Source organism: Rhododendron vialii, chromosome 6a (genome assembly GCF_030253575.1).
Source record: "Rhododendron vialii isolate Sample 1 chromosome 6a, ASM3025357v1".
NCBI classification, from domain to species: domain Eukaryota; kingdom Viridiplantae; phylum Streptophyta; class Magnoliopsida; order Ericales; family Ericaceae; genus Rhododendron; species Rhododendron vialii.
This window is the reverse complement of record NC_080562.1, coordinates 4,395,157-4,422,711: the sequence shown is the minus strand read 5'-3', so window position 1 is coordinate 4,422,711 and position 27,555 is coordinate 4,395,157. Positions and strand designations below refer to the sequence as shown.

The following is a 27,555-nucleotide window of genomic DNA, read 5'->3' as shown; positions in this document are numbered from 1 at the left end:
AAATTCACTACATCACTCAGTCCTAGACCATTTTGGTGTTTAGTCTTAGTTTTATATCCCCAAAATGATTCCACTCAACTCTAATCCACTGGAATGGTACTGTTGGACTCTTTGTGGGACGTTTTAAGACCACCAGGATGATCGAATCCATTTAATTTTTGAAATTTTGTAAAGAATTTTGATATTCACGCTCCACTTTTTATTAATGGCGCTCCACTTTGTTCATGAAGTTATTAGTAATTTCACGTTAAAAGTTGAGCGCAATCAGTAAAAAATGAAGCGCGAAAATCAGTTTATTTTTGTAAATAATGTTATTGGATCATGTTTTCGAAATACATCAATATTGACAAAAAGGTTCCGATCCGGTAAGTATTCGATCATTTAAAATGAGCCCAACTACTTACAAATGGTCCAACTGGACCGTCTATTTTTGCGAGGACCGAAGAGGGTTTTATTCGAATTTGGGAACGTTGACTTCTCTCTGAGACGGTCTTGTTGGACTCGTTGTAAGTACTTACAAGTCGTCTCAAATGGACAGTAGCCACTGCCAACCCATGAAGCATCGGCGTTTCATGAGTTTGAGAGGCTCGCTTCTTTTTGTTTGCCAAGGCCTGTTTCATCACTCGACAAGGTCTTTGTTGTTACAAATTGTGAAAAAGTTTTATCAATATCATATTGAACTTTTTTTTTTTTTTTTGCTGGAACCTGTAAAAAATATTTTCAGAATACGGAGTGATTTAAATAATCTTTGTAGGGACCCAAAATAAGCTCACAAAAAATCAATTAATAAGTAATCGAATTGAGCTATCCCAACCGGACCTTGGCAAAAAGGAGTGAGCCCCTCAAACCCATAAAACAAAGCTGTTTCATGGATTGGCAGCGTCTGCTGTCCCAAAGTGACCGCAGCGTTGCCGAATCCATCTTAGGCTTCGTTCCGGAAACCTTCTTAAAAAATAAGTACTTATTTTGCCACTTTTCATTCAAAAATAAGAAGGGTCATTCCACAAAATCCAAATAAAAAAATTCCTTTCACATTTTCAAACTCAAAAATAATGTAAATGAAAAAAATGATTCATTTTTTTTTCTGCACCGTATTAAAGATCTCAATGAGATCTATCAAACAAGATCCATAGTGGTACGAAAATTATTTGCGTAAAAACATGATTTTTGAGCTTGAAGTTGCCTTGTACAAAAAATAAGACTGTTGCTATGATAATGGGCGCCAGCAGAGGGAAATTATACCGGCGGCCGCACCGGGCCATCTCCGGCCACCGTACGGCCGATCCGAGCCGTCCAAAAATTCTATAAAAAAAATGAGGGGTCCGTGAGGGATTCAACGGCATCCGAGGTGTGTAAAGTGCTTGATCCGAGCACCCATTTTCCGTGTATATATGATCAAGCACCCTACACGGAAAAGGGGTGCTCGGATCAATCACCCTACACACCTCGGATGCCGTTGATTCCCGCGAAGGCCCCCTCGGTTTTTTTTTATAGAATTTTTTGACAGCTCGGATCGGCCGTCCGGTGGCCAAAGACGGCCCAATCACGGAACAAAAGTCAACTCAAAAGTCTATGACTTGGGACTCATAGTCCTATGATCCTATCCAACAAGTTACAGGGGTCAGTCATCTCATGGAATTTTGATAACTAATGTCGCTACCATCAATTGATTGGTTTAATGGGTAATTATCCCTTTAATTTGAACGGTGGGAAAAAAACTTCATTAGTCACAATGAGCTAATAGGTAATTATTTCAAGTCCACACTTAATAGTTTTAACTGCGACTCCCTCCGTCCCATAGTCTGCAAAACGATGATATAAAAATAATACAAATTTTGTAAGAAATTTTTTAAAAAATAATACAATTTTTACAAAAAAAAAAAATTCAACAATTCATTAAATATCAACGAGTTCTTTTAATTTATGGAAAAAGTTTAAATTTTTTCTTGAAATGAATGCATTATTTTTGAGTCCTCATTTTGCAGACTGAACAAACATTTTAGGACAGAGATAGTATTAAACATGCTCTTTAGTGCTCGTAACACGCGGTGAGACATTTGACCATGTATTGAGAATTTCTGCAAATTGTTCACAGTAAGGGTAACATTCACCGACACATACATGGAATGACTTATTTGCATATCTATTTTTGTACCCCAAAAAAAGACACCTAAATGCTCGGGTCATTTTGCGGACACCTTATCTACTGAAAGATGCACACACATACATGGGAGGCTATATATCCGTTACTCCAACAATGGGTACAGTACCACAAAAACATTTCCACACACAAATGCAGTGTACTATCAGAAGCAGAAAGTTTACTGGTTGGGTACAAATCCCTTTTTGTCTCATTTTGGGTCTCAAAAAAATGATCGGAATCGCTCATTTTGTTTAAAATACTTTGCTTATGGTCTCTACAAAAAATAAGATTAATCCGGTATCATTAAGAGTACTTACGAAATATCCAAGCTTTGCTCTAGAATTCAGTAGAGCAAAGTTTGGATGTTTCGTAAATACTCTTACCGATACCAGATTACGCTTATTTTTGTAAGAACCATAAGCAAAGTATTTTAAACAAAATGAGCGACTCCGATCATTTTTTTGAGACCCAAAATGGGACAAAAAAGGGGTTTGTACCCACTGGTACAGATTTTTTGTCTGTACCAGTAGCACAGTTCATCAGAAGGGACCTTCTTTTTTTTTTTGATCAGAGAAGAAGGGACCTTTGCAAATCCTCATTCTTACCCTTGTACCTCTAAAAATTGCACCCTCGACATAAATGTTTTAACTAAGCATACTTGGATAAGACAAAAGGAACTCATCACGATATATAGCACAAGTCACCTTATATAACTTGGAAAAGCCCAAAGATGTCCCCTTACAAGTAACAAGTGTTCCAAATAATCATCGAAACACACAATTTGGGCTCTCCCTTCCCTTTCAAAGTTTCTTAACTATGCCTGTCCAATTAGCTGATACCGCGAACCCAACTCCATACCCAAAACCTTACCTCCATCCCAACAAAAATGCAGAGAACGTGAAACATCTAATATGTACATCAGCAGCGGTTCAAGAACAAGATCATTTGCCAAGGAGAGTGAATAGACGGGGTGTGCTTGCTGGTTGAACACCAAGACGAGCATCAAATGCCCAACGTCCAAACTTGCAACTCGATTGTAATGTTTCAAACCAAGAAACCCAGCACAAAGTCTCTAACCAGAGTCGCTGGTTGAAGGAGAAGAGGACTCCTGCATAACAAGTACAAATGAGCGTTAGGACCAATTTCTATAAGATGGATCTGATACATTAATCTTTTCCTGCTTTCCCAGATTGGTAAGCTGCAGAGCCCTGCTCGAGCACAGAAAAATGATGGTTTTTGGTTTTGGAATTTTGGAGCAAGAGAGTTTAGGCTAAAAATTGGGACAAAACAGTGGCTTTTGATCAAGCTGGCAGGCATAGGGAAGACGGAGCAGCAGTTCAATACAAGGTCTTATGATCAAAAACGCTCTTACGGGAGATAGAGTAGCATACTAGCATGTGGGCCTTAAGTGTCAAGGTGGAGTTTCACTAAAACATAACAACTGAAGCATGTATGAACACACGCATGTGGAGCAGAATCACTGAGGAGATACACACACACAAACGCATGAAGCAGCGACACAGATCACTGAGGAGTGAGGAGATACACACACACAAACGCATGGAGCAGCGACACAGAGGAAACCAACATAGCATCATGTATACACATCAGAATCATCAAATTATTTTTGACTAGGACATCATTTCTGAAACCAATTAGTGGCTCTGTCATTGATGAAACACCCAGTATGGAGAGAACGCGACATACTTAATATACACTGTGATGCAACATTAATATCATCCTCATTGGATGCTAGGGTTGCTTTCAGGTATATATGTGACATGATGAGAGAGAGAGTCATACATTGCTCGTGCTGGTAATATAGGAGACAACAACAGTTATGTCATCAAGCTTCCCACCATAATAACGGAATCCAGCATCTTGTGCAGCAGTTGAGAATGGTGTTTGTCGATTCTTATCCTGTGCTCGTTGACGTGCCAGTGCTGCTATCTTCTGAGCTGTAACTTGAGGCCCCAAGCCAGCTCTCACGGCATGAACCACCACTGCAGTAACCTCATTGTTGTACAAATTATCAAATAGTCCATCGGTGCCAGCAATGACAACATCTCCTGGAGCAACAGGTATTGTAAAAACCTGCACAAAAAAACCGATCACACACAGGCTTATCAATTCCATATTCAATCAGGTAAATTTGAATAATCCGATAAAAATCACAGGTTTTGGTCGTCAATTTTCATGCTCATAGGATTTGTCTGGTTGACATCATTCACTCAGTCACATTCTTTCTGAAAACAAAATCGCAGATTGAGCATGATCCCATGATTCAATTAGGTGAATACATAGCAAAACTACTTGTCAGCCACCAGACAGTGCCAGACAAAAATAAAGCAATGCATTAGAGTGGGAAAGTAACTTTTTTTATCACAAGTACTAATGAAATTTTATCAAGGAAGCATCAAGGGGATGCCACCCATGTACAAAAGAAAGCAAGGATAGAGTGGGAAAGTAACAGATGTGTCAATAAATAACTAAAAACAAATAAAGCAATGATATTTGGTATTTTAGAGGATCATGGTATCCAGGTTTTCAAGAGCATACTGAAGACACACAAAGTGCTTCTCATCTTTAGTCATCCCTTCCATTTATCACCTCATGCCCAACCAATAACAGCAGGTAAGTCGATATCAAGATTCTCTTTTTTAACCTCACTTCTAAACTCCATGAAAATAAAAACCCACATGTTTCACCACTTCTTCTGGCACAAAAAGCATCAATTTCACTTACCAGAAAAAAAAAAGCATCAATTTCAGCTATACCCTGAAATCCATCCTACATCAGGGGGTTATGGGCAAGAGAAGTCATAAGTTCATTCCATTAGCGACTATAGAGGAATTGAAGACATGATAATAACCAAACCTGTATAAAACCAAAGCGACAACATCACGGTGATCCAACAAAACAGAAGCTGTGTGAAGCGAGCAGCATGAGAAGGAAGTAACTAACCTGGCCAGAGCTAGGCAAATCACCACCAGTTCCACTCTCCAGTTGATATGTGAAATTGAAATCATGCTGCTGTACAGGGGATCGGAAAATGGTGCATCCATCTCTAACCACAATGAACCCACTGTCTCCTAAATTAATAGCATGTAAACCCTACAAAGCAAAGCATAATTGTACGTTCAGTTGTGCAAATATGTAAAATAGATCATCCAGTTATCTTGTCCCAAAGAAGAAACTGATCAAAACCTGATCAGATGACAAACTCAAGACACACACTTCATCAAGAAAACAACCTACGAGATTCAACTCTTTTCACCCGGGAAACTGAGTAAAGCATATTACAAATATCTGAGAGATGAGCACTGAAAATGGACCAAAATCATTTTCAAGTAAGCTTTGACAAAGCGTCACCATCCAAAATGCTAGGTTTAGTAACTTTCAACCTCCTCTCAGTAGTGCTTACGACCGCTGCTTTATTGAACTCAATGTCATACCTTATAGCTCATGAAATGTAAGGTTCCACTTAAAAACTTGAGAAAGTGATATTTTTATGGGGATACATAAAGTAGGAAAAGAGGTATCGATAAGAAACTTCGAATCTACAAGGAAAATGACTGCCTAGGAGTCAAACTTATCTCCAGAACGACTGGGATACGTAAATTTCCAATAAGGCAACAAGCGTATCATCCATAACCGGACTGTAAAACCACATGAAATTTCTGCGTTTAATAGCACCATAAACCCCAAACAAAAATTTCAGAAGCAATTTATATAAACATTTTAATAGAAGCAGGCACCTAAAACTTGAATCGGCATACCTGATCGGTGAGGGCTATGATACAAGCAGTTGAGGATCCTTTGGCTTTTGTGCTTGAGTGAGCCTTCTCCAAGACCCTGGCTGGGTCAATAGAACCCTTAGGCTCCTCCCTAACTGCAGCTACTGAATGAGACATGAGTTCGCGAGCAAATTGCCCTGCATCAACACCCAGATCAGCCCAACCACCAACACCATCCGCCACACCAATTGCTTGTTCATCCTCACAAATAAAGTGAGCATCCTCCCCACCAGTTTCTTCTTTTTCTGGATGAGGCAAGTAGCATGAACCTGAAACTAGCTTCAGTGTTCTCCCTGCTAGATCCTTCCTGCGGTCAACAAGCAGTTTAATAAGGGAAAAGATAACCCTTCAGTAGAACTAAAAGATTTTTGTTTTTAGTCTTGAATAGCCAAATCGAGTACTAAGGAAATAACTTTTACAAAGGACCTATACCAATAGAGTTCATATAACAGGAGAAACCACCTCGAACTTATAGAATCTTTTGTGTTTCTGCAATGTTACTCTTGCTTTGGCCAGTTGATGTTCTATATTTGATCCTGACATATGCCAAGTGTAATTTGCATAGCACTACAGATTTTCTTTGGTCTTAACGGTTTTAGATAACAAAGAGAAAAAAGAAGTCGTCAATAACTAAACAGCAGAACCACTAGGTCCCATTCCGCTAAGGTTCTTATTTTTAAGTACTTATTTATTGCTTTACGAGACAGGTCATTCTCTCACAAAACATCACCTTTAATTCAAAAATAAGTACTTATTTTAGTTAAGGGAACACACCCTAAAACAGCGGCAAATTTTTACTTCCTATGATTTTTATATATAGAATGGCTAGGCTAAAGCAATTTTTGGTTTATTGATAAAAAGGAGACCGATAAAGTCAAAAGTTTAAAACTGCAATCAATGTATTCCTCGCTTCAATTTGTGGATTGGAAAATAAATATTTCATGTAGAAAACATACTGTTCCGCACGTCCAGAGTTATCAAAGGACACATCAGGAGCAGTCTCAGCAGAAGAACATGCAGGTGACGAGCTGTGAAAGCACTTTAACTCAAACCTCAAGCACGGAATTGAGTTGCCACTCCTTTTCGTACCAGTGTGTATGACGTATCCGTTAACAAAACAGTTGTTGAGTAGTCCTGTATTCTCCAGACCCATTCTGACGTTTGTGCACCTGTGAACACTTCTGTTGCTGTAAAAAATAGCAGCATTATTTGTTGAAACTGTGAGCTGCCCAAGCTTTGAAGTTAAATTGTTTACGGAACAGTCACCAAATGCAGCTCTAGAACCACAAAAAGCCATGCGTGTCTTCTGCGACTGTATGCCCGAAGAAAATTGGCTGGGTTGAGATAGTAGGCAATCAACATGATAACCACAAATCTGAAATGCAGGTCCTGAAATAGACGGAATAGAAAATGTACGAGAAAGTGCTCCAACAACTGAGAGATTCCTTCTTTGGTTTACCAAATGCAAATTCGATTGTGCAGCAACAAGAGTTCCTGGATGTACAAGCACATGAAGATCAGCATGAGTTGCAAACGCTGCTCTGGAATGGAACCATCTAGTGCTGCCAAACAACAATTTCCCCTGGCCAACAAATACACCCAATGAGTCTTGGAGGGCAACTTCTTTCCCTGATATTGATCTCTGGATTTCCCGCTTGAAGGCAGCACCAAGACTGGAGAAATAATTAGATGGCATTTTACCCTCTAAAACAAAGCAATTTGTCTTGTAACCAGTAATTACAGATACCAAAACCACTAGCACGCTGGGCAACGGATCTCATAACTCCATACATCTAACAAGTAGCATACCCCTCCACTCGACAATGTCTAACATAAAATTAATAACCTGAAACGAAGAAACAAAATAGCTTAATAAATACCACACCCATTGCAGAGAAATATACCCTAAGAAAATTAATAGATAACATGTGATGGGTGCACACGCAAATGCGTGTGCTTCTGCCTTTTCTTTTTCTTTTTTTATCCGCAAAAATGCCTGAAAGGCAGCTTTTGCCCAGAAACTACAATTTTTTTGAGCCCTAAGAATTAGGAAACTGCAATAGAGTGGGTGGTTATGTGAATCATGTGTTCACATTTTTGTCCTTAGGGTTATTTAGGGCATAGGTAAAACCGACTGTAAATTTTTGTCTTTTCTATGTCCAATTAGGGAAATTATGTGTGAGCCAGCATCATTTTTTTTGTCCATACCCAATAGGGCTCTCCCTTTACATATTAGAATAGATTAGCATCCACTACGAACACCATACAAAAGCTACATAGAAAGCTGAAAACATCCCCGATGACTATAGTCTCAAATATCATTCAGCCCAACAATCTTGGACAGGGCCAATAATATGGAACAAAATCACTCCATTAAATGTAGGATTCATACCCGATACTGTAGTTCCTACATTGATAACAATACCTGATGCAGTGATCTGAACACCAAACAAAAGTGGTTCTTATACAAGAAAATCTGCTTGGAATGTCGCCAATAGTGTGCATTATCCAGGTTCCTTCACAAAATCTAGTTCAGTACTTCAGTCCGAACAAAATACCTCCAAATGTGCTTCATTTGTGGCAACTATGTCGTGGAAGAAGCGGCAGTGAAATACACACTTAGAGAACTGGAAATGAATATCCTATGGGCCTATGGCTCTAAAAGGGATACTCATAAGCTTTGCGAGCATTTTCTATTAGACTATTAGTTACTACATGTCACATGTTTAGTAGGTGCATGAGCAACGCCAACTAGGTTGTCGGAACATCTAACATATAGAATCCACCAGAGATACATTTGCCATAGGTTTAGAACCTCAAGCCCCTTTGTGCTCTGTCTATCTATCAGACTTTACCAGTATTTATTTTTGCACGAGTCCTTGCATTGCCACTGTGCCACCGTCTTGGAGGGGAGTTTGAGAAATACTGAAATTATCAGTCACTCAGCATTCAAATTGGAAAATCCATGGCGCTTCATATAGTTGCAGGAACAAGACTCTCAAAAATTCCATTAGCAAGATATCCGTGATATTCTCCATACTTGATCATCCCAAGAAAGAAATAAAGGCATTTTAACTAAAAGAAATAGAAGAGAAATTAAAAAACTTCTCCAAACAACTGGAGCATGTCAGACCATACTCAGATTAATTGCCATGGATCATCGCAATTTCTTCCTTTTTGAATGAAATAAGTTCTTAACCCCCCCAAAAGGGAATTCTCTCAACCTACAGGCTATAACCCAGTAACGACCGTAGTTATTATCGTCAATTATTTCATTTTGATAGTATGAGTGATTATATGGATTACAATTATTTACACAATTACCTCAACGATTCCCACTCGATAAAAATATACGCAATTTTAACATGCGCAAATTGACATTTCTATCCAGATGGGTAGTCAAACACGGTACCCATAAACGAAAAAGATAAATCCGAAAAACGAAATCCAAAGCTTGAAATTAAAGTCACCCAAATAGTCAAACAAAACCAACAAAACATCAGAAACAGTTCAATCGCACCTTATCTCAATAAATCCGAAGCAGCAAAAAACCCCCGCCGGAGCTCAAACGACAAGCCCTAGAACTCGGGCAGCTGTCCGAAGCTGGTGATGAACATAAACCCTTGAAGATGAAGGTAGGTAGGCGCCACGAGGATATCTGTCTCTCCCTAATCCTCTCTCTCTCTCTCTCTCTCTCTCTCTCTGATCTGCGCCTGTCGGGAAGCTTCGTGCCAAACAAACCCTAGCCTTCCACTTGAAAGTGACAGATGAATGGATGGTTGGCACTTGGCACGAATATTTAGGGTTTGAAATTGAAATCGAGTCTGATGTCATCCGCGTAAATTGGAGTAAAATTAGGAACTCGTTGTTTGACTATATTGTCCCTGTCGTTTGGATTAAACTCGCGGTGTTCCGTGTGGGATTTTTTGGGTAAGATAGGGGTAAGTTGGTCATTTAAAGTCCGGGAGTCCGGACTGTAACTTTCCGTATGTCCAATTCAGCGGGAACGAACGCTTTGCTAACACACGCTGGGCGGCTGGGGCGTGCAGAATGACATCGAGGATGCCTCTTCGGTCTAATTTTTTGGGAGAAGTTCTTCAGTGCGGGGTGAGCATGGGCCACATGGTGCTGAGCACCATCTCGACCGTTCAAACGTGATTTGGACGGCCAAAATTTGTTTGGGTAATTTTTTAGTGTAAAATTATCAAAATACCCCCTTAAGTCCAAACAGATCTGGATCGTTCAAAACAAGTTTGAACGGTCAAGATGCATGCTCGGCACTACGTAGCCCGTGCCCACTTGACATTGAAAATATCTCATTTTTTGGTGACTCTTTTGGAGAGTTTTTTTTAAATACTCCGTTCGTTCCTAATTGAGAGTCCCTTATTCTATTTTGGGATATTTCAAAATGATTATCCCTTTTCAAAAATGGAAGCACAAATTGATAAAATTTTAAAAGTATCCCTCATATGTGAATACAAATTGTGCAAAATAGGTAGAATATAAGGGTAATGTTGAAAAATAGGTGTCATGATTATATGTCCCCTAAAAAAGTTAAAATTCATAAGAGGAACTCTAGGAACGGTGTGAGTACTATTTGTGGGATCTCGTTTAGATATTTTTAAAATAAACAATAGCACACTCTCTGTCTGCTCATTATTTAAAAAGCAAACAAATTTTTTTTAATCATGAATTTAAAAACCAACGTGGATGAGCAAGTTTCCAACCAAATTAATTAAATTATATTGTGCTTATTTAATGCTCAAATAAGCAACGCTCATAATCACGTCACCCCAATAGACAGACATTTGGCCAAAATTGTTTTTGTTGGTACCAAAATTTTAGCACATAAAAGTCTTGTACAATGCACATGATACAAGTTTTTTGTGCACTAGAGTTTTGGCACCAACAAAAACGATTTTGGTTATGAGCACCCTATTTTGATTCAGCTGCTTATTTCTTAGGAGGTGATGTTCGTTCTCCCTAAATTGTTAACTACACTCCTAAGAGATGTGCGAAAATAAACTCCATATTGATTTTCGCTCTCCCTAAAGCAATTTGGGAAGTGCGAAATCACTCCCCATTTTTTATTGTTCAAAGAAAAACAATAAGCAAAGAAACTCATTGGGAAATGATTTTCATTCTCCCTTTTTTACAATCCACACTCCATTCCCTTTTTTCTTTTGGAAAAATTTTAAAATGACACCTGAACTTTACACCAAATGTCACAGAGACACCTGAACTTAAGTTTATTTCAATTAAACACCTGTACTAACAAAATCCCCAAATTTAGACACCTGAACTTAAGTTTATTTCAATTAAACACCTGTACTAACAAAATCTCCAAATTTAGACACCTGAACTTAAGTTTATTTCAATTAAACACCTGCACTAACAAAATCTCCAAATTTAGACCCCCGCCGTTATACTCTGTCTCAAAAATTGCTGACATGGCATCTCCAACCCGTTTAAGTTGCCTCATAGCACATGTTTCTAACAAGGGACGATGCACCCAAGCGAAACTCATAGGCAGACTTCAGGTTTAGGGTTGAAGTAAGGGAGATGGTGGAACAATAGGCAGACTTCTGGAGAGAGAAATGGAGGGAAATCAATTAGGTTAGGGTCATTTTCCCTCCAAATCATGTTTTTTTGCCCAAACCCAGTTCTTCTTTCTGCTCAGCATACTTCTAATGATGGGTTTCGCTTGGGTGCATCGTCCCCTGTTGGAAACATGTGCAATAGGGCAACTTAAACGGGTTGGAGATGCCATATCAGCAATTTTTGGGACGGAGTATAACGGTAGGGGTCTAAATTTGGGGATTTTGTTAGTATAGGTGTTTAATTGAAATAAACTTAAGTTCAGGTGTCTAAATTTGAAATTTTTGTTAGTACATGTGTTTAATTGAAATAAACTTAAATTTTTCATGTGTCTCTGTGACATTTGGTACAAAATTCAGGTGCCATTTTGAAATTTTCCATTTTCTTTTTATCCACATGAATTTACATTGTTGAGCACGGATATGTGAAAAAGTGTATTAAAAAGGGCAAGATAGTAAATTCATGTGAATAAACGCAAAAAAAGAGTGTGAATTGTGAAAAGGATAGTGAAAATCAACTGAACAAATAAATGTATTTTTGTCACAAACTACAATTTTTTGCCGCTAATTACTAAGAGTACTTTGAATATATCAAAAATTGCATTTTTTTTGGCCAGCGATAATGCCACGAAGACCTTTTTTAGTGCCACAATGATGTCATGTTGAATTACATTTCTATCCCTAATCCTTCTCTCTCATCTCTCTCTCCCCGATGCCTCCCCTGCTTTTTTTCCCTCTCCCTCTCATTGCTCCTTTTTCTACTCTCCCATTCCAATTGCTACTAGTCGATTTTTGATGAAATCGTCAATGAATTTGTGATTAATCCCAATATCATGAAATGGGGAATAAGGGATCTGACCCACCATCAAATATGGAGAGAGAGAGAGAGAGAGAGAGAGAGAGAGAGAGAGAGAGAGCGCTAATTGGGTTTTAATTTGTTTTATGCAGGCACATGCATTGCTGCTCTCAGGAAATTCTCTACACGCATGCATCATTCATCGTTGTGGTTCGGTGAGGACGAATTGAATAATTTTAGGAGATTTAATAGAGCATGGATTTTACTTTTTCCTCAGCCAACATAAAGAGAGAAATGAATCGGACGATGATGGAAACTCAACCTTTGGCGGCAGTGCAGAGATGGATCTCTTGTGTCAACGCTAATGGTGATTGACGGCAAGGGAAGCAGGGATAAGATGACTGGGATGCTCTATAGACTTGGGAAAAGAAATAAGGAGACACAGAGAGAAGGAATGTGAGCAGATAAGACAAGAAACGTTTGCTTTGCTGCCAAGGGCATAACAGTCCGGGAACAAAACATGTCGTGGCACTAACAATAAGTGTCGTGGCATTATCGGCACCCTTTTTTTTTCTTGATAAAAATATTTTTTTTAAAGTTTTCTTGATAAAAATATATTTTTTAAAGTTATCGTTTTGCGGAGTGGACAATGTTTTTGGAACGGAGGGAGTGAAATTCAGAATGCATAACAAATATACGTAAAAAGCAAACAAATAACATCAAGCCAGTAATATACGTACAATCTCATATGGAAACAAACCACTATAAGAACTAATCAACTTTGTATTGCAGCCATAGTACCTACAGCGCTCAGAACAAAAATATGACCTTTTTTCATACAACTGCATGCACATTGCTACTAGTAAAGTGTGTGTAATGCACGTCGAGAATACAAAAGCCAGCTTTGGATATCAATCGAAATTACAAAAACATGGACTGAAATTACAAGAAGTCCCAAAAAAATATTAGGATCGGCATGTCCTGAATATCTCGCTCCGCATCATGTCTATCGGCATATGTTCATGAGTGTAACGCTCAGGACCCAGATACATGCCGGTTTTTTCTAAAAGAGAGAGACTTTCATCCCGGCCAAATCTGGATGCATAAAGTTGGAGATATTCGATGTCCTGATCATCAAAAGAAAAAAACATGGTATCAGAACATTTAAATATAGGTTAGAATATTACACTAGCTACAACCCTTCATATGCAGCAGTATAAATCATGGAATAAGTCTTAGATTCTAAATTTCACCAAACAAGCAAATTATTATAAATTTAGTCAAGGAAACAGGGTTGCGACTTGCAACAGCAGGCGGACAATGTTTATGAACACAGATTTGAGAAAACCTAGAACTAACGAACCAACAGGTAAATTGGAAAGTAAAATGCAGGTCAGAGAATAACTTGAACTGCTGAATTAAGGGAAATCACTTGCATCTATGCTTATCAGATATATTTTGCGACCCGGAGCTGAGAAAATAAGTACAAGTATGAATACCTGAAGGCCACTGAGAAGTCTCTCCAGTCTAAGGGAAGCAACTGGTTCATGCGAAGATGAGAAAGCCTCACCAGGGTAAAATAAGACTCCGTCACCTGGGGGAAGACCACGCCTGAATCTAATCTGCTCCAAAAAAAAAAACATTGCTAAATAAATTGCAATTGTTGGGGAACAAAACTGATTCCAGAGAAGTTAGAGAAACAGGCCAAACCTCTGCACTGGCAACTGTTGCTTTTTCATAGCAATTTGCTCCCCAGTACAAAAATCCTGTTCCCCCTTCTTTCCACACTCGCCACATCACTGCACGGTGTTGTGTACCTCTCATTCCAAGGTGCCAGTTAGGAAGAGGATCAGATGGTCCCAAGCACACATATGTCCACCATTCCTACAAGAACAATGTAACAGTTCCATGAGGAGTACTAAAACCAAGAAAAGAAACACACTTTCTAGTCACACTTAAGAGAAGGGCCTTGTAGCTCAACTAGTATTATTGACCCCCAGGGAAGAAAATGAAAGAATCGCTTGCTCAGTGTTGGGAAAGGATTACACTATTTCATGCCGTACTTAATGAATATAGAATATGCAACATCTCACACATTCACAAGTAGAATGCGGACAAAAAGATCAGACGGTGATTTCAATCTTTGGAAGACTGGAAGCGTACCCAATTAACATAACCAGAATGTTTCAGAGATTTATCCCCATCACGCATTGAACATGGTACACACCTCAAAATGCATAATGCAGGCCACTTTAAAACAAGAGGTTTCAATTGCCAACTAATTAATTTACTGGCAAGTGCAAAAATATATAAGCCCCAAAAACACTCTTTCTTGTTCTTCTTCTCCTTTGACTGATTAGCCCCAACATTACTCTTCTCCTGTAGTATACTGAATTATTTCATTGCAGTTTTTTGCAATCCCGTAATTATTTATAGGAAGGACTGATTCGAGTTTACCATACTAAGCAAAGATGTGTAGTTTAGTGGTGTTTTTGTTATGAACGGGACAGGGACGAGTGCTATCAAAACTGAAGGAAGCATCCCAGTCGATACCCAAAAAGAAAGAAAAAGAAAGGATGATTCCTCAGATGACACCACGAAAGGGGAGTCATAATCTACATTGTTAGCCCTATTTCCTAATAGCTTATGCTTTGTTTGTTCCCTTCTTGGAAAAAACACTCATTATACCCCTACTTCCAATCATTACTCTTAGTTCTCTCTCCACTCTTCAATCATTGTTCTCATTTCTCTCTCTATCTCTCTCCACTCATTACCTCTATCTCTAATCATTACTCTATTTCTCTCTCCACTCATTATAAAACAGGGGCACAAGGATTTGACCGGGGATATGGCAGGTCAGGGAAGCTAAAATCACAACAAATGCGAACTAAAGATGTTACATGGAAAGCAAATTGTTGTTTCAAGAACTAAAATAAGATTTCAACTACTCAATAATTGAATTAACTGTATCATACTAATCTGTACAATTGCTAGAGGAAATTTCTTTTTTTTTTTTTTTGATAAGTAAATATTTATATTAAAGAAGGCATTAAGGGAATGCCACCTGTATACAAAAAAAGGCCATCAAGACAAAAAGGCCCTATACACCACCAATCGAAAAGAACAATTCAAACCACTCTAGAAAATGATCAAGGGAGGGATTACAATCTCCCTTGTCCCAACTATACAAACTACTAACCACAAAACTTTTAATTTTAAATAAAGGCTTCTCGACCCCTTCGAAACATCTCGAATTCCTCTCACGCCAAATAGTCCACATCAAACAAAGAGGGATCATAGCCCATAAGCGCTTTCTCTGCTTGCCCACTCTAGCACCCCTCCAAGCTATTAAAAGCTAGAGGAAATTTCTTATATCAAGTAAAAAATAGGGTGATAAAAAAGAAGAAGTAAAACTACCATTAGTGGTACTTATGTCAACATTGGCTTGTCTTGAACAACTGTATTATGAAACACAAGGAAAGAAAAACAATTTTCCAGAGTAGGAACTTCCTCCAACCCAGTTGGAAGCTGACTTTCCAATCATAAATTGGCTACATAATTACTTCTTCTTTTTTCAGGAATTGGTGAAGACGATGTTCAAAACTCAGGAGACTCAACTGGAACTCAAGCTCATTTTGTTTATGAACACAAGTCCATAAACAAAATAGCCTTCCATGTTGGACCACAACGATGGTGATACCTTTTTCAATATACTCCCTCCATCCCACTTTGTTGTGCCCTTATTCCTTTTGGGGATGTCCCAAAATGATGTGCTTGTTTCAAAACTTTCCAATTTTGGATGTCCATATTACCATATTATCCCTCATTTGTCCCTCCCAAATTCAAATTTTGAACTTGATTTGAAAGAAAAGTGGAGCAAATTAATGACATGACAAGAAAGTTGACAAAAAAGTCATAAGTTACAAAGGGGTAAAATGGTAAAATTGACACAAAGTCAATGCAATTATGATCTTTTCTTAAATTACGTGAAAGTCAAAATAGGCGCAACAAATTGGGGCGGAGGGAGTATTACAGTATAAGACATCACGCAAACACAATTTTTTTCATACACTAGACGGGTAGTGGAAATAAAAATATTGCAAATTGATTCCCTTATTTAATTATTAACACTTCCCTGAAACTCACACAAAAAAGTTCAATGATCAAATTGGTTACCAAAAGTTCCTACATTCTAAAGCATTAGTAGATTACTAATTAATAATGCTCCAATCCTACACCAGAAACACTAATTTAGTTACATAATGAGACAACGGAAAGGATCTTTAGGACCATAAAATCTGTTCTTGCATTAAAATAAGATATGAAATAAACATATAAGAATCAAGAAATTCCCTAAACATGTACCAAAATTACAATTTACCTCACCGCTTTCTGGTTGTAGTTCAGCAATAATATCCTTTGCAAGATCCTCTCGGTTACCAAGCACCCATTCACTGCAAAAAGGGTAAAAGGAAACAAAGAAAAAGTTGGTTCCAGCAAGGTAGAGCATCTTCTCAAGTGTAGTCAGCTTATCCACATGACTTGCAGCATGAGCAAGCCAATAGTATTTCAGATCGCAAAAGTATTAAGTAAACCAATTCTGACTTGTAGGGGAAATGATTACCAAGGGGTAACCAACTCCCACTGTTGGTCCAATTTGGCTAGAATCAGAAATCACATGACCCGGTCATTCTGATATGCTCTGGAATGAGAGCAATGCCCCTTTGAAGACAAAATGGCATGCCCGCATTGCGCTACTGATTAGAACATTTGCTTTAACCACAATAATTGGCCAGAGTTGAATAATCCCCCAGTTTCTCAAGGACTCAAATACGACGAGTTACCAAGGGCACACTCAAGGCAGCGCGTGATAGTTTTTTAATACTACCTCTCACTCCCCTTGTTCCCTGATATGGAGAACAGAGATTTTGTTGGAAGCATGGGAAGAAGGGGTGGAATCTCATAAGAATGATTCCAACAGTAAATGAAAGTAACTGGAAATTTAATTAGTCCCATCAGTCTCAATCAAAAGTAAAAAACAAGCCTAACTACAAGAACACACTAAGATGCCAAAATACCTCCAAGGTTGAACAAAAATGTCACTCTTATCTATTTGGCATGGAACCTCTATTGTCCATATCTAGATGCATTTGCACAACCCATATGGCTCCCTAATATGTGCAACTTACTAAACAAACTTCGGATGGTCACAATTGTACCACTAATTCTCTAGGGCACGCTTTGGTCAAACTAGAAATGTTAGTGCTTAACAACTGAAGCACCAAGATGAGCAAGCTCAGGAATTTCTGTCCACATATAAACTTTGAGGGGATTTATCAAAGAGACACAGTTTAATGACAATGCGAAAAGCTATCAGCTTGCACTAAAAGGTCATTTCCTCATTCCTTTATAGGCAGCAAAAGTCTCGAGGCTTTTTTATTTACCACTTTCTTCTTGCCACATGCAAAAGGATATGCAGTTCTGGAGTCTCTGCATCTTTCGTGAAAAAACAGTCGACATCAATACCTTGTGCAATATATTTGAGTATGCGGCCTTAGGTACTCTGGAACTTTCAAAAAAGCTTCTAAATTATTAGGAGCAAGGGGTGCATCACTTGGACCTGTGTAAAATTACCAAAATAAGACAACAAATGAGAAGTAGGATACTTATTAGATGGAAATATTAAATTTTCCTTAAGTACAATAAACATCAAATTAACCAAGCAAAGAAGGGCATTACGCCACCACATTTGAGGACTAAAGCAAACAGGTTTAAATTGAAGGTTCAAGGGCTATTAAAGAGTTGGTCCTGCTCATGAGAACAGAGGATCAAATACAGACCGAAACTTTGGCTATACTTGCACAATCTGACTACTCTGATACTTCAAATCAAAACCGTACAGGACACTTCCTACTATGCCTTTGACCATCACTGCAAAGCAATGGCCTCCTGAAGCTTCAAGTAACAAAACATAGAGGATAATTCAATTTCGAGGTCATGCGCTATTCCTTGGTCCATCACACTACGTTTAAGAGGCATCATTCTGGTGTTTAAACTCTTAAGTAGCAACTTTGCATGCAATGATTAAGAGGATAGGATCACAACAAGAGTAGTAGTTACTATTTCTACAGCTTTTCACCTTTTTCACATATCATTATCCTCTTCTCTTTCATATTTCACGTGCAAAAATCTGTACTACTTTTGAATGTTATCTTCCTCCGACAGAAGCAAACAAAATTTTGGGGAATATAATATCTTTCAATAGCAGGATAACACTGCTATTCAGATCAGAGCGATTCTCTGCTACACTTTCCATCAATGATAAACTTAGAGATAAACATGAGGACAAAGGTTGCAGAATTGTAGGCTGTTATGATTCCATATTCTTTCCGACAATATTGCCTATCATTGTGTTTAAATCCGAACAACTACATATTTTTGTCGATCTCAAATGTTCAACCAGAGACAGAAATATCCACAAGCCCCAACAAATTTGAATGTCTTCCAGTAATACGTAAACAGTACTAAATACTTACTGGGGTGGGGGGCACTCCACATAACTTAAGAGATTCATAGACTGTGGTGTCACTTATCACTTATCAGCATCTGTTGTCTGTAGAAGGCATCTTCCTCAGTGTATGGTGTTACATATAAGTTATGAGAAAACATCTTTACGGAGCAACCCGTAAATAAAGTTTATGGCACTCAATCGCGCGTGTCCAAAAGTGTTTTGGACGGTCCGGATTTTAAAAATACTATTTGCTAGAATAGTTGAACTATTCGCACGAATAGTTTTTTTAAAATCCAGACAATTGATTGCCGAAACGGACAGCTGAGATTGCGCGGAACCGTGAATAAGTTATTCATGGCAGAAATTTCTCTCATAAGTTATAGCTGCAATGTCAGAGTTTACAGTGCATACCAAAGGAATGTATAGACCAATCAACTAAATTGGGCCCTTAACTTACTGGGTCAAAAACTGTGAGCCAAGGGCGTGAGATTCAGGTCATTAATGAACCATTTGCTGATCTAGTAATCCCCACAAAAACTTATTTATTGTGTCTCCAACTTCTGATCGTAGACTGCGAATCCTAGACTCCCAATACCTATAATCGACAATCTCCAAACCCAAATCATGAAATTTTCATAGTCACTCACTACAAGCAGGCAAAACCAACGGGTCGGCCTAGAGATTGAGGCGCCCCCTTACCAGGCATCAGCCGTATCACACCTGGGTTCGAATATGTTACCGAAAAGCTCTAATACCCTAGAGATATATGAATGGGAATGCACGTTCTGAAAAATAGTACAGTTCCGTTCTGAGATGATGAATTTAGCAATCTCAAGCGATCCTAAAATTTGTCCTTTATATTTCAAAGAAAGCATAGAGTTGTAAGAGAAAATGTAAAAAAAAAAATGGTCAAAATACTCCTACGACATGATATCAGAATTAAGATGCTGCTCTATGAGATATTTATGGTTTGAATAATGTATTAGACTACCCCTATCTTACCATCACTTAGGGCATGGGTTGCACCATATGGATTCACTTAGGGCAACGGGTGTACCACGCTTCGTACCCTTTCCTCCTACCGGAATGATTTGCGTTCCAAGTAAACTAATTCGAGTCCTAATGCTGTGAACTGCAGCTTTCCTTCCCTCATCCCCCTCCAATTGATTGCAAAAAAAAAAAACCACAAGCTGGCAAGAAAAACAAACGGAACATAAAACACGTGCATATACAAGAAAGGGATCGCAAATTCGCACCACAGTAATAGGTGGTAAGAACACGAGCATCAGGAGCATACACGTGAATTTCAGCGGCCATGCTACGAAGAGAATCATAATGTTCCACATTCAGCGGCTGGGCAACAAGAGAAATTACTGAGTGGTCATGCACTGACAGATACAAAGAAAGAGTTTTCCACAGAGAATGAAAATCAAATCTCTTTTAGACTACATGAAGTCAATTTTACCACCAAATGCAACATTCTGTTGGTACCTCATCCCACAGGTAGAAATAAGCTTTTTTCCAGTGACTCTTTGTTTTCAAGATCTCTACTTCCCTTTGCAAGTAGTCCTCTGCTGTATCACCGCTTTTGCACATCAAAGACAGCAGAAGGGCATCAGTGGATAACGTACATGATTGTAGTGAGTACTTGACAGAATTGGTGCACGCAATTGACTGCATACCAAGATACTACCCGACTGTGTGGTACAGCATATGCGGCAAGTCGTGGGTCTGAAAGATATTCATCTGATTTTGGATGATCAGCTAGACGAGAGAGAGAGAGAGAGAGAGAAGTTAGATATGCTAATATAGTAACCAATGAAATTGCTTCAAACCAGGTAACTATACATTCCAAGCATACAAGTGTAGTTGTTCGGATAACCAGTTTTCCAGACCAATAAATTACTTGCTTCTTTACCTGGCCATGGACTGGTATATGTCAAAACACGCATGCTGTCACCCCATCTGCAAAAGTATGGGCTGATTTTATATTGAAGCAGCCACTTAAAATGCTGATCCAATGCCTCGTACCACTCAGTGCTCCCATGTTCAACCCCAAAACGATCCTCAATTACAGTATCAGATATCTAAATACGATTAAGGAAGTCTGCATTCATCTCTACTTATAAGGACGGAAAACACCCTCAAGCTAAAATTTTATACAGAGTCCCATCAGCATGAGCTCCTGAAGCGTGTCTTAACTAATTCTCCATCGGTCTATTCGAGGATGAAGCAGTCAAGCCCAGGTCAATGAAGATTGCCAGTAGAACAAATCCTTATTTGCAACATCATGACAGCACCATAAATTCACTTTTCAGACAACTTTAACTCATATTTTTTGTGGATTCTAGAACATTATGCCACATGATTTGTTTATCTAAAAATGATCTCATGGATGTCCATAATCAAGTACAAGACTAAAAGGTCTTTCTAGCCACTATTTAACACACACTCACTTCATCCCATTTTATGTGCCTTTGAAAAATAGCCATCACCTTTCCATATCAGTCTTTGAATTAATGCTTAAATGCATTTCCAATTCCAGAAGATTAATGCAAAAAACAAGATACAACAACAACAACAACAGAACCCATGTAGTCCCCAATCATTGGGGGTATGGGCGGGGGAGGATTGGAGACAGACCTAACCTTTGGCAATATACACAAAGTAGCTGCTCTCAGAATACCAATGCAAAAAACAAGACAAAAGCTTATAGTTGTGTGAAAGGTCAGCTGAGGCATATGAAATGGGAAGCACAGGGAGTATCATCAGTTGACCAGAAATTTCAGTACATGAGTGAATTTGTCACCATGCTATTTCCCACAAAACATCAAAAAGTTAATGCTTACTCGCTGAAAATTGTACGGAGCTCAGATTTGAAGGCCTAATTCAACAGCACGAAAGTTGCGACTTACAGAGGACAAATTGAGAATCTCCATCAAATCTTTCTAGTTGATTTTCAGAAAGAACAAAAAAGTCAACATCAACGTCGATAAAAAGCAGGATACACCAATAACAGCGGGAAGCGAAGGTGTAACAGGGAGAACAAAATCCCAGACTGTCAAGCTCAGCTTCAAGTGTATCGAAAGGTTTGAAATAGCATCCTCATCCATCATATCGACCAGTCCATTTTCTGAAAAGAAATCAGCAAATGATGGCGACAAAAGAACTCTTCTTAAAGATGTAGCGGCAGATTTCACTCTTTCTACCTAAAAAATAAAACAAACCAAAAGCACGTATGAACAGCTTTAACAAACCCAGAATGGGCAGAAAGTACAGGGTAAGTATAATATATTTCTTTTCAAACTCGTCTTTCTTTTTTTCTTTTTTTTGATGATCTCGTGAAACTCACCACTTCATCCATTGGTTTTCCATCAACAGGCTCCACAATCTCAAGACAATTTCTAAGTTCTCTATACAGATTATGCTTCTCAGCTTTTCCCAAGCATTGTGCTGCAGATCTGTGATGAGTCAGAATGAATAAACGTAGAAAACTACTCAAGTCAAAAATTTCATCCAGAAACATGAACATTTTACAAATCCAACACCACATATAAGACTGAAATCCACATCAACAATCAAAAGACTAAATCCCACATTACAAGAGTAATATTCAACTGAAATTAAAGAGAATTGTTATTACCCTGCATCTGCCTTTGTAGCAGTAATAATGAGCTCGCCTTCATATTGACCTGGGGGCTGCGCACTAGGGACATCTATGGAAACCCAAATAGTTGTTGTTTCACTGCAGCAAAAGAATCATCTCAATGCAAATTAATAAAAAACACTCTAGTAATTCTTCATCTTGACACCAGATGCATTATTCATGTAAACCAATACCCTGGAGATAGACTAATCAGCGAGACTGGCATATCAAGGGGTACAAGTGCATCTGGAACACCCAAGACAGGTACCACGCGCCGCAATGTCAGTGACTGACCGACTACCAACCTGCCACAGCAAGTATTAACTGTAATGTACTTACTTAGAGAATCAATAGAACTGCAGCACTAAAATGACAAGCCTCCAAGGAATTAACCTGTCACCAGCAGGGGAGCATAGGTCAGTGCACTGAACTTGTACAGCCCCTGCAACACCTGAACCACCCCAATACACTTTTGGACGTATAGCAATTTGAATGCTTTCCCTCTCGTTTCTTGCTGCCAGAAGTGATACCTTCAAGGTAAACCATTTTCCCATGGCAAGACATTACCACCACTCAAAACCATCATGTCATATTTCAGATGACCTGTTTTAACTTTTACTGTGATGGCTACTAATAACATGTGTACTAAAGTACTGATATGAAAGTAGATACACCTATTGCCAACCGAAGAGTAGTTAAGGATTCCCCAATGACCATGGCCAATTATCCAAACAGAAGGCTAACACAAAAGTGAACAGACAAAAGGTAATAGTCAGATGGAAATTCTTTATTCAATTTTACATGCGAGAGAAACAAGTATACAACTGATCTTTTAGATCAACTATTCAAGTTTACATGCCCATAAAACATGAACTTTGAGACCTTTCTTTATTCCATTCAGTGAAAAAGAGAGTGAGAACAAGAAAGAAAGCACGCAAGGTACATAATATCTTATTGAATAAAGCAGCTGATGAACTAACACGAGAAAATGAAATGTCTGGGATTGGGTTGATTTCCGAAGAGTCGGGCATTAGTGCAAAGCCCTTTCTCAACATTTTCACAAGCTAATGAAAAGGAGAAGGAAGAAATGTCTTCAGAAAGTTCAACCAGATCTCATTCCATGCATAGGGAAGTATATGTTGAAGTTTGAACCTACATAGCTTCATGATAGATAGTGGTTTACCCGGCAGCTGGATGTCAGCGGTTCAAGTCGCCACCCAATATTTCAGATTTATCATAGATATTCAAGAAATATGTTTTACCGACATTACCCGCATAACTTCTTTGCTTAAGGTATTTTCAAGAAGCATAAAAAAAAAATGGAAAGAATCCACCGAAAATTTACGCAGAAGCACAGCTAGAATATTTACAAACAAGGAAACCTACCCAAGAGTACAGCATAGACTGCAACGACAGTTTGCTCAAAAATATGATGTACTTTGACAAAGAAGCTAACCCACTCTTATGCTAATCAGTCTTTGTGCACGAGAACCAGCCATATTTCTCTTTCTACCCATTTTACATCCAGTTCCCTTAATAACCTTCAATAGGATTTCTCACAATTCCAATCTTAACACTCAGTGAGAGTGAAAAAATGAGCCACTCTGCAGATTTGAAGAAGGATAAATCCACAGCAATAAATGTGGTTGTGTATGTGCAAGTGGTGTTGGGTCCTCATTCATTCTTCTCATGCTTATTCAAAAGCACCCATACAGCCAAAAAATCCAAGTACTTATTTTGTGTCAACAGTTCAGTGTTCAAACTCACACAGAAAAATTGCAGTCATATGCCAATTCTACTAACAATGGGTTCAATGAGTATTTGTTAGTTGACCAGCAAACTGGAGTGTGAGGGTAAATTAATGAATGAAATCCTCATGCTGGCAAATGGACCGTAGCATGAACAAATAGTCCAACATCTGTAGGCATGTGATGATGTATTTCCTATTCAAGTGAATCACAAATAACCACCAAGAGCACTACAATTCGACCTTACAGCAAAAAACAACACAGAGAAGAAGGAAATCAGCACCAGCACCAAGCAAGAAAAACAAGAAATGATATTCTAGACACACTTACAGGTTCCAAAGGTCGAGGCATGTCATGTGGTCCAACTGTTGCTGTACTCGGCATGCACCAAACATGCACTAAATCCGTAGATGGAACTTTGGTAGGATCAATTGTTCCCCTGAGAGTACTAGAATCATGAATGCCACTATCACCCCACCCGTATGCTGTTCCCCCTCCAGCAACACCTTCAGCTGGTGGCACTATCACTTCCTGAGGGTTTCCTGGTACTACATTGAACATAAAAGAAAGGCATAGCTTAACAACCTTTATAGCCATCTTTTACTCCAGTAGACAACTATGACACAAAGAATTTGGCCATCCAAAATACTGGCAAATTATTGCGTGGCGCAACTTTTATTGCAGACTGTGCAAACTGCAAACCAAAATCATATTTGAACTACCTGAGACGTAAAGTCCTAATGAATTAAACGCAGGGGATCCAAACTAAAAAGCAATCAAAGCATGGCTAAAATCCATTTTAATGGACAGATCAATGGTAGTAATTGCTGCAATTTCAGAGAAAAAGATAACATAGAATTCCAAAAACTAACATAAACATACTTCCATGGACTCAGGGGGGAGGTATCGTGGGGCTAGAGCCTAGAGGGGGCCCCAGACTGGACCCCAATCAAAAAAATCCCTAGTATATTTATTTTATTATTTTGTCACATACTGAGAAGAATTATGTAGACTTTCACAAATAAACAAAATATATAGAAAAAAATTACCCTCAACATACCAAGTTTTGTGGGGTGTAGTATGAGCATATGTGGGTTATCATTGCATTCTGATACCACATGTAATTGATAGTACCGTGTATCAACAGTATCTCCAGATTTAATCTCTTAATCTATCACAAACGTTGCATAGACATTAGAGAAGAACCAGATTTAATTTTCAGAAACTTTATTACAGGCCCCCATAGAGTCGAAATACTACCAGAGTCACAGACCACAGTATATTATCCACATTTTGCGCAATTATTCAAAATGAATTGACGTAAATTAATCAATCTCAGGTTGAGTTTTCTGCTTTCCTATACGCCACCAACCACAACATTCCTTGGGTGTTGTTCGGTTACATCATAAGTTTAATTGTTCAAAACAATCAATAAACTCCGTCAAGTTTGTACAGATCATTGGAATTCTTTTTTTCTTATTTTTTGGTAAGTGTACCAAAAAAATAATAATAAAACACTAGAACGGAAAACGTACTACATACTTGAAACGGAAAATCAGGAGCCTCTAGAAACCACTGCACCGACTATCTTATTAACTAATAATGAAGACACTTCCAAAACCCACTCGAACTCGATAAAACAGATGATAAAACAACATCTACATTAACAACGAAAGACAAAACCCTAAAAACATCGAAACAACCATCGACTCTCTGTATTTGCTTAGCGAACTAATCGTACAACAAACAGTATGATTGAAACAAGCGAAACAAATGCCAAATGAACGTGAAGAGGAGAGCGAGAGGTACTGACCGGAGTTGTCCATTGTGTGTTCGTGATTCCTCGTGCGCTTGTATCGGTGTCTGTGAGTTTTGGCAATCGAAATACCTTGCGTTATGGTTTTCAGGTGATGACGATTACAGGTTCACGCTTTCTGTGCATAGAAACCGGCGTATGCGCGGGCCCTTCTATGATTGGGGGCGACAAATAACCACCGCCCGGTGGGTAAATACTTATGGCCTGTTTGGATGGGGCATTATAAAGGGGTGTTGTATTCTCCCCCTTTTAACACCTAAGCCCAGCCCAATACCTCTTTTTGGCAGTAAAAATGGAGGGGTATTCTCTTTAGCTCGGCTTCTACAACACCTCCTAATACCCCCTGAGGGGATGTTAGTCATGGGCAGGGTTCAACCTGGTTCAACCTGGTATTGTGGAAACCCCCTAATCCCCTCTATTTTGGACAATTGTACCTCTGGTAATTTTCCTTCCCAACCTAGGTATCCCATTTCTTGTGCAAAAGCAAAAAAATTGAATGTTTCAAATTTCAATCTGTTTGAATGGATGAGAAGATTTTATTTTTCTGATCATTTAATTCTAAAGGGTCGTAATTAAATTTTGACTATAGGGCTTTTGTTGATTAGCCCTAAGAAAGTTGTAGAACCAAATATCTCTTAAGGCTAACAAACGAGAGCCCTATAGTCAAAATTTAGTTATGACCATTTAGGATAAAATGATCATAAACTAAAATCTTTCTATCGGTTAAAATGGATTGAAATTTGGAACACTTAATTTTTCAACATGCAGTTTATATATTAAAAAATATGATTAAAAAATTAAGTGCTCCAAAATTCAATCCGTTTGAATGGGTGGGAAGATTTTATTTTTCTAATCAGTTAATTCTAAATGGTCATAATTAAATTTTGACTCTAGGATTCTCGTTGATTAGCCTTAAGAAAGTCGTACAACCAAATATTTTAGGACTAACCAACGAGAGTCCTAGAGTCAAAATTTAATTATGACCCTTTAGAATTAAATGATCTGAAAAATAAAATCTTTTCACCTATTCAAATGAATTGAAATTCGGAACACTTAATTTTTTTCCTGAGCTTGCCCCGTAATCAAGCCTTGCACTTTGTCCTTTTTTTCCTGCTCAAAAAAACAAGTATTTATTCTAATTATAATGAAACTAACAAATCTATATTATAAACTCATTGTGAAATTAGGAAGTTCGGAATAGTTGCAAACTCATTGTTACATTGTGTCATGCCTTTAGGCACGGGTTCATTTAGGCTTGGGTGGAATTGGGGTGCAAAACAATACTTTATTTCAGAAATAGATGTAGCGTTCTATAAATGCTTGGGTTATTATTTTTTGCGTAGTTGGATTCGTTGGGTAAGAGTTGACATATTGCACGCACTGTACAAGATTTTGTGTTGAAGTGGCGTTGTGCTTTAGACAATGTTTATTTATGTATGCACAAGTTGTTGTGTAGTTCGAATTGTGCGAATGGGGTCTTGGCCTTCAAAAGGTTAGAGGG

General features: G+C 38.4%; 2 protein-coding genes across 4 annotated transcripts; both read right to left on the bottom strand.

Moving 5' to 3' along the window:
• Positions 1 to 2,832: 2,832 nt before the first annotated feature.
• LOC131331060 (probable protein phosphatase 2C 55) lies at positions 2,833 to 9,743 on the bottom strand. Of its 2 annotated transcripts, none has more exons than XM_058364880.1 (6): positions 9,461 to 9,743; positions 6,897 to 7,786; positions 5,923 to 6,247; positions 5,108 to 5,257; positions 3,947 to 4,237; positions 2,833 to 3,251 (listed from the first exon to the last, which is right to left on the bottom strand). In XM_058364880.1, the coding sequence occupies exons 2-6, from the start codon at positions 7,634 to 7,636 to the stop codon at positions 3,216 to 3,218; spliced, it is 1,542 nt and encodes a 513-aa protein (XP_058220863.1). In that variant the 5' UTR covers positions 7,637 to 7,786; positions 9,461 to 9,743; the 3' UTR covers positions 2,833 to 3,215. The 2 variants fall into 2 exon arrangements, with proteins under 2 accessions (XP_058220863.1, XP_058220864.1); XM_058364881.1 differs by lacking the exon at positions 9,461 to 9,743 and adding an exon at positions 8,796 to 8,982.
• Positions 9,744 to 13,096: 3,353 nt separating this feature from the next.
• On the bottom strand, positions 13,097 to 26,318 carry LOC131331059 (uncharacterized). Of its 2 annotated transcripts, XM_058364878.1 has the most exons (16): positions 26,052 to 26,318; positions 24,569 to 24,786; positions 22,884 to 23,020; positions 22,685 to 22,795; positions 22,488 to 22,589; positions 22,197 to 22,305; positions 21,853 to 22,053; positions 20,763 to 20,931; positions 20,527 to 20,608; positions 20,336 to 20,429; positions 20,101 to 20,197; positions 17,860 to 17,953; positions 16,715 to 16,787; positions 14,044 to 14,217; positions 13,833 to 13,955; positions 13,097 to 13,460 (listed from the first exon to the last, which is right to left on the bottom strand). In XM_058364878.1, exons 1-16 carry the CDS (start codon positions 26,062 to 26,064, stop codon positions 13,299 to 13,301), a joined length of 1,959 nt encoding a protein of 652 aa, XP_058220861.1. In that variant the 5' UTR covers positions 26,065 to 26,318; the 3' UTR covers positions 13,097 to 13,298. The 2 variants fall into 2 exon arrangements, with proteins under 2 accessions (XP_058220861.1, XP_058220862.1); XM_058364879.1 differs by lacking the exon at positions 26,052 to 26,318 and having other exon boundaries at positions 22,884 to 23,093; positions 24,569 to 24,706.
• Between the last annotated feature and the right edge of the window lie 1,237 nt (positions 26,319 to 27,555).

Bases quoted from the DNA above. Each gene is read 5' to 3' on its own strand.
- LOC131331060 (XM_058364880.1), bottom strand. From the start codon at position 7,636: ATGCCATCTAATTATTTCTCCAGTCTTGGTGCTGCCTTCAAGCGGGAA. The intron at 5,258-5,922 runs GTATGCCGATTC...TTTGCTTTGTAG, and splicing joins TCATAGCCCTCACCGATCAG to GGTTTACATGCTATTAATTT. The intron at 4,238-5,107 runs GTTAGTTACTTC...TTTTTTGTGCAG, and splicing joins ATTTGCCTAGCTCTGGCCAG to GTTTTTACAATACCTGTTGC.
- LOC131331059 (XM_058364878.1), bottom strand. The intron at 20,430-20,526 runs GTATGCAGTCAA...GATGTGCAAAAG, and splicing joins CACAGTCGGGTAGTATCTTG to CGGTGATACAGCAGAGGACT. The intron at 17,954-20,100 runs GTGCGAATTTGC...AATTTTACACAG, and splicing joins TCTTACCACCTATTACTGTG to GTCCAAGTGATGCACCCCTT.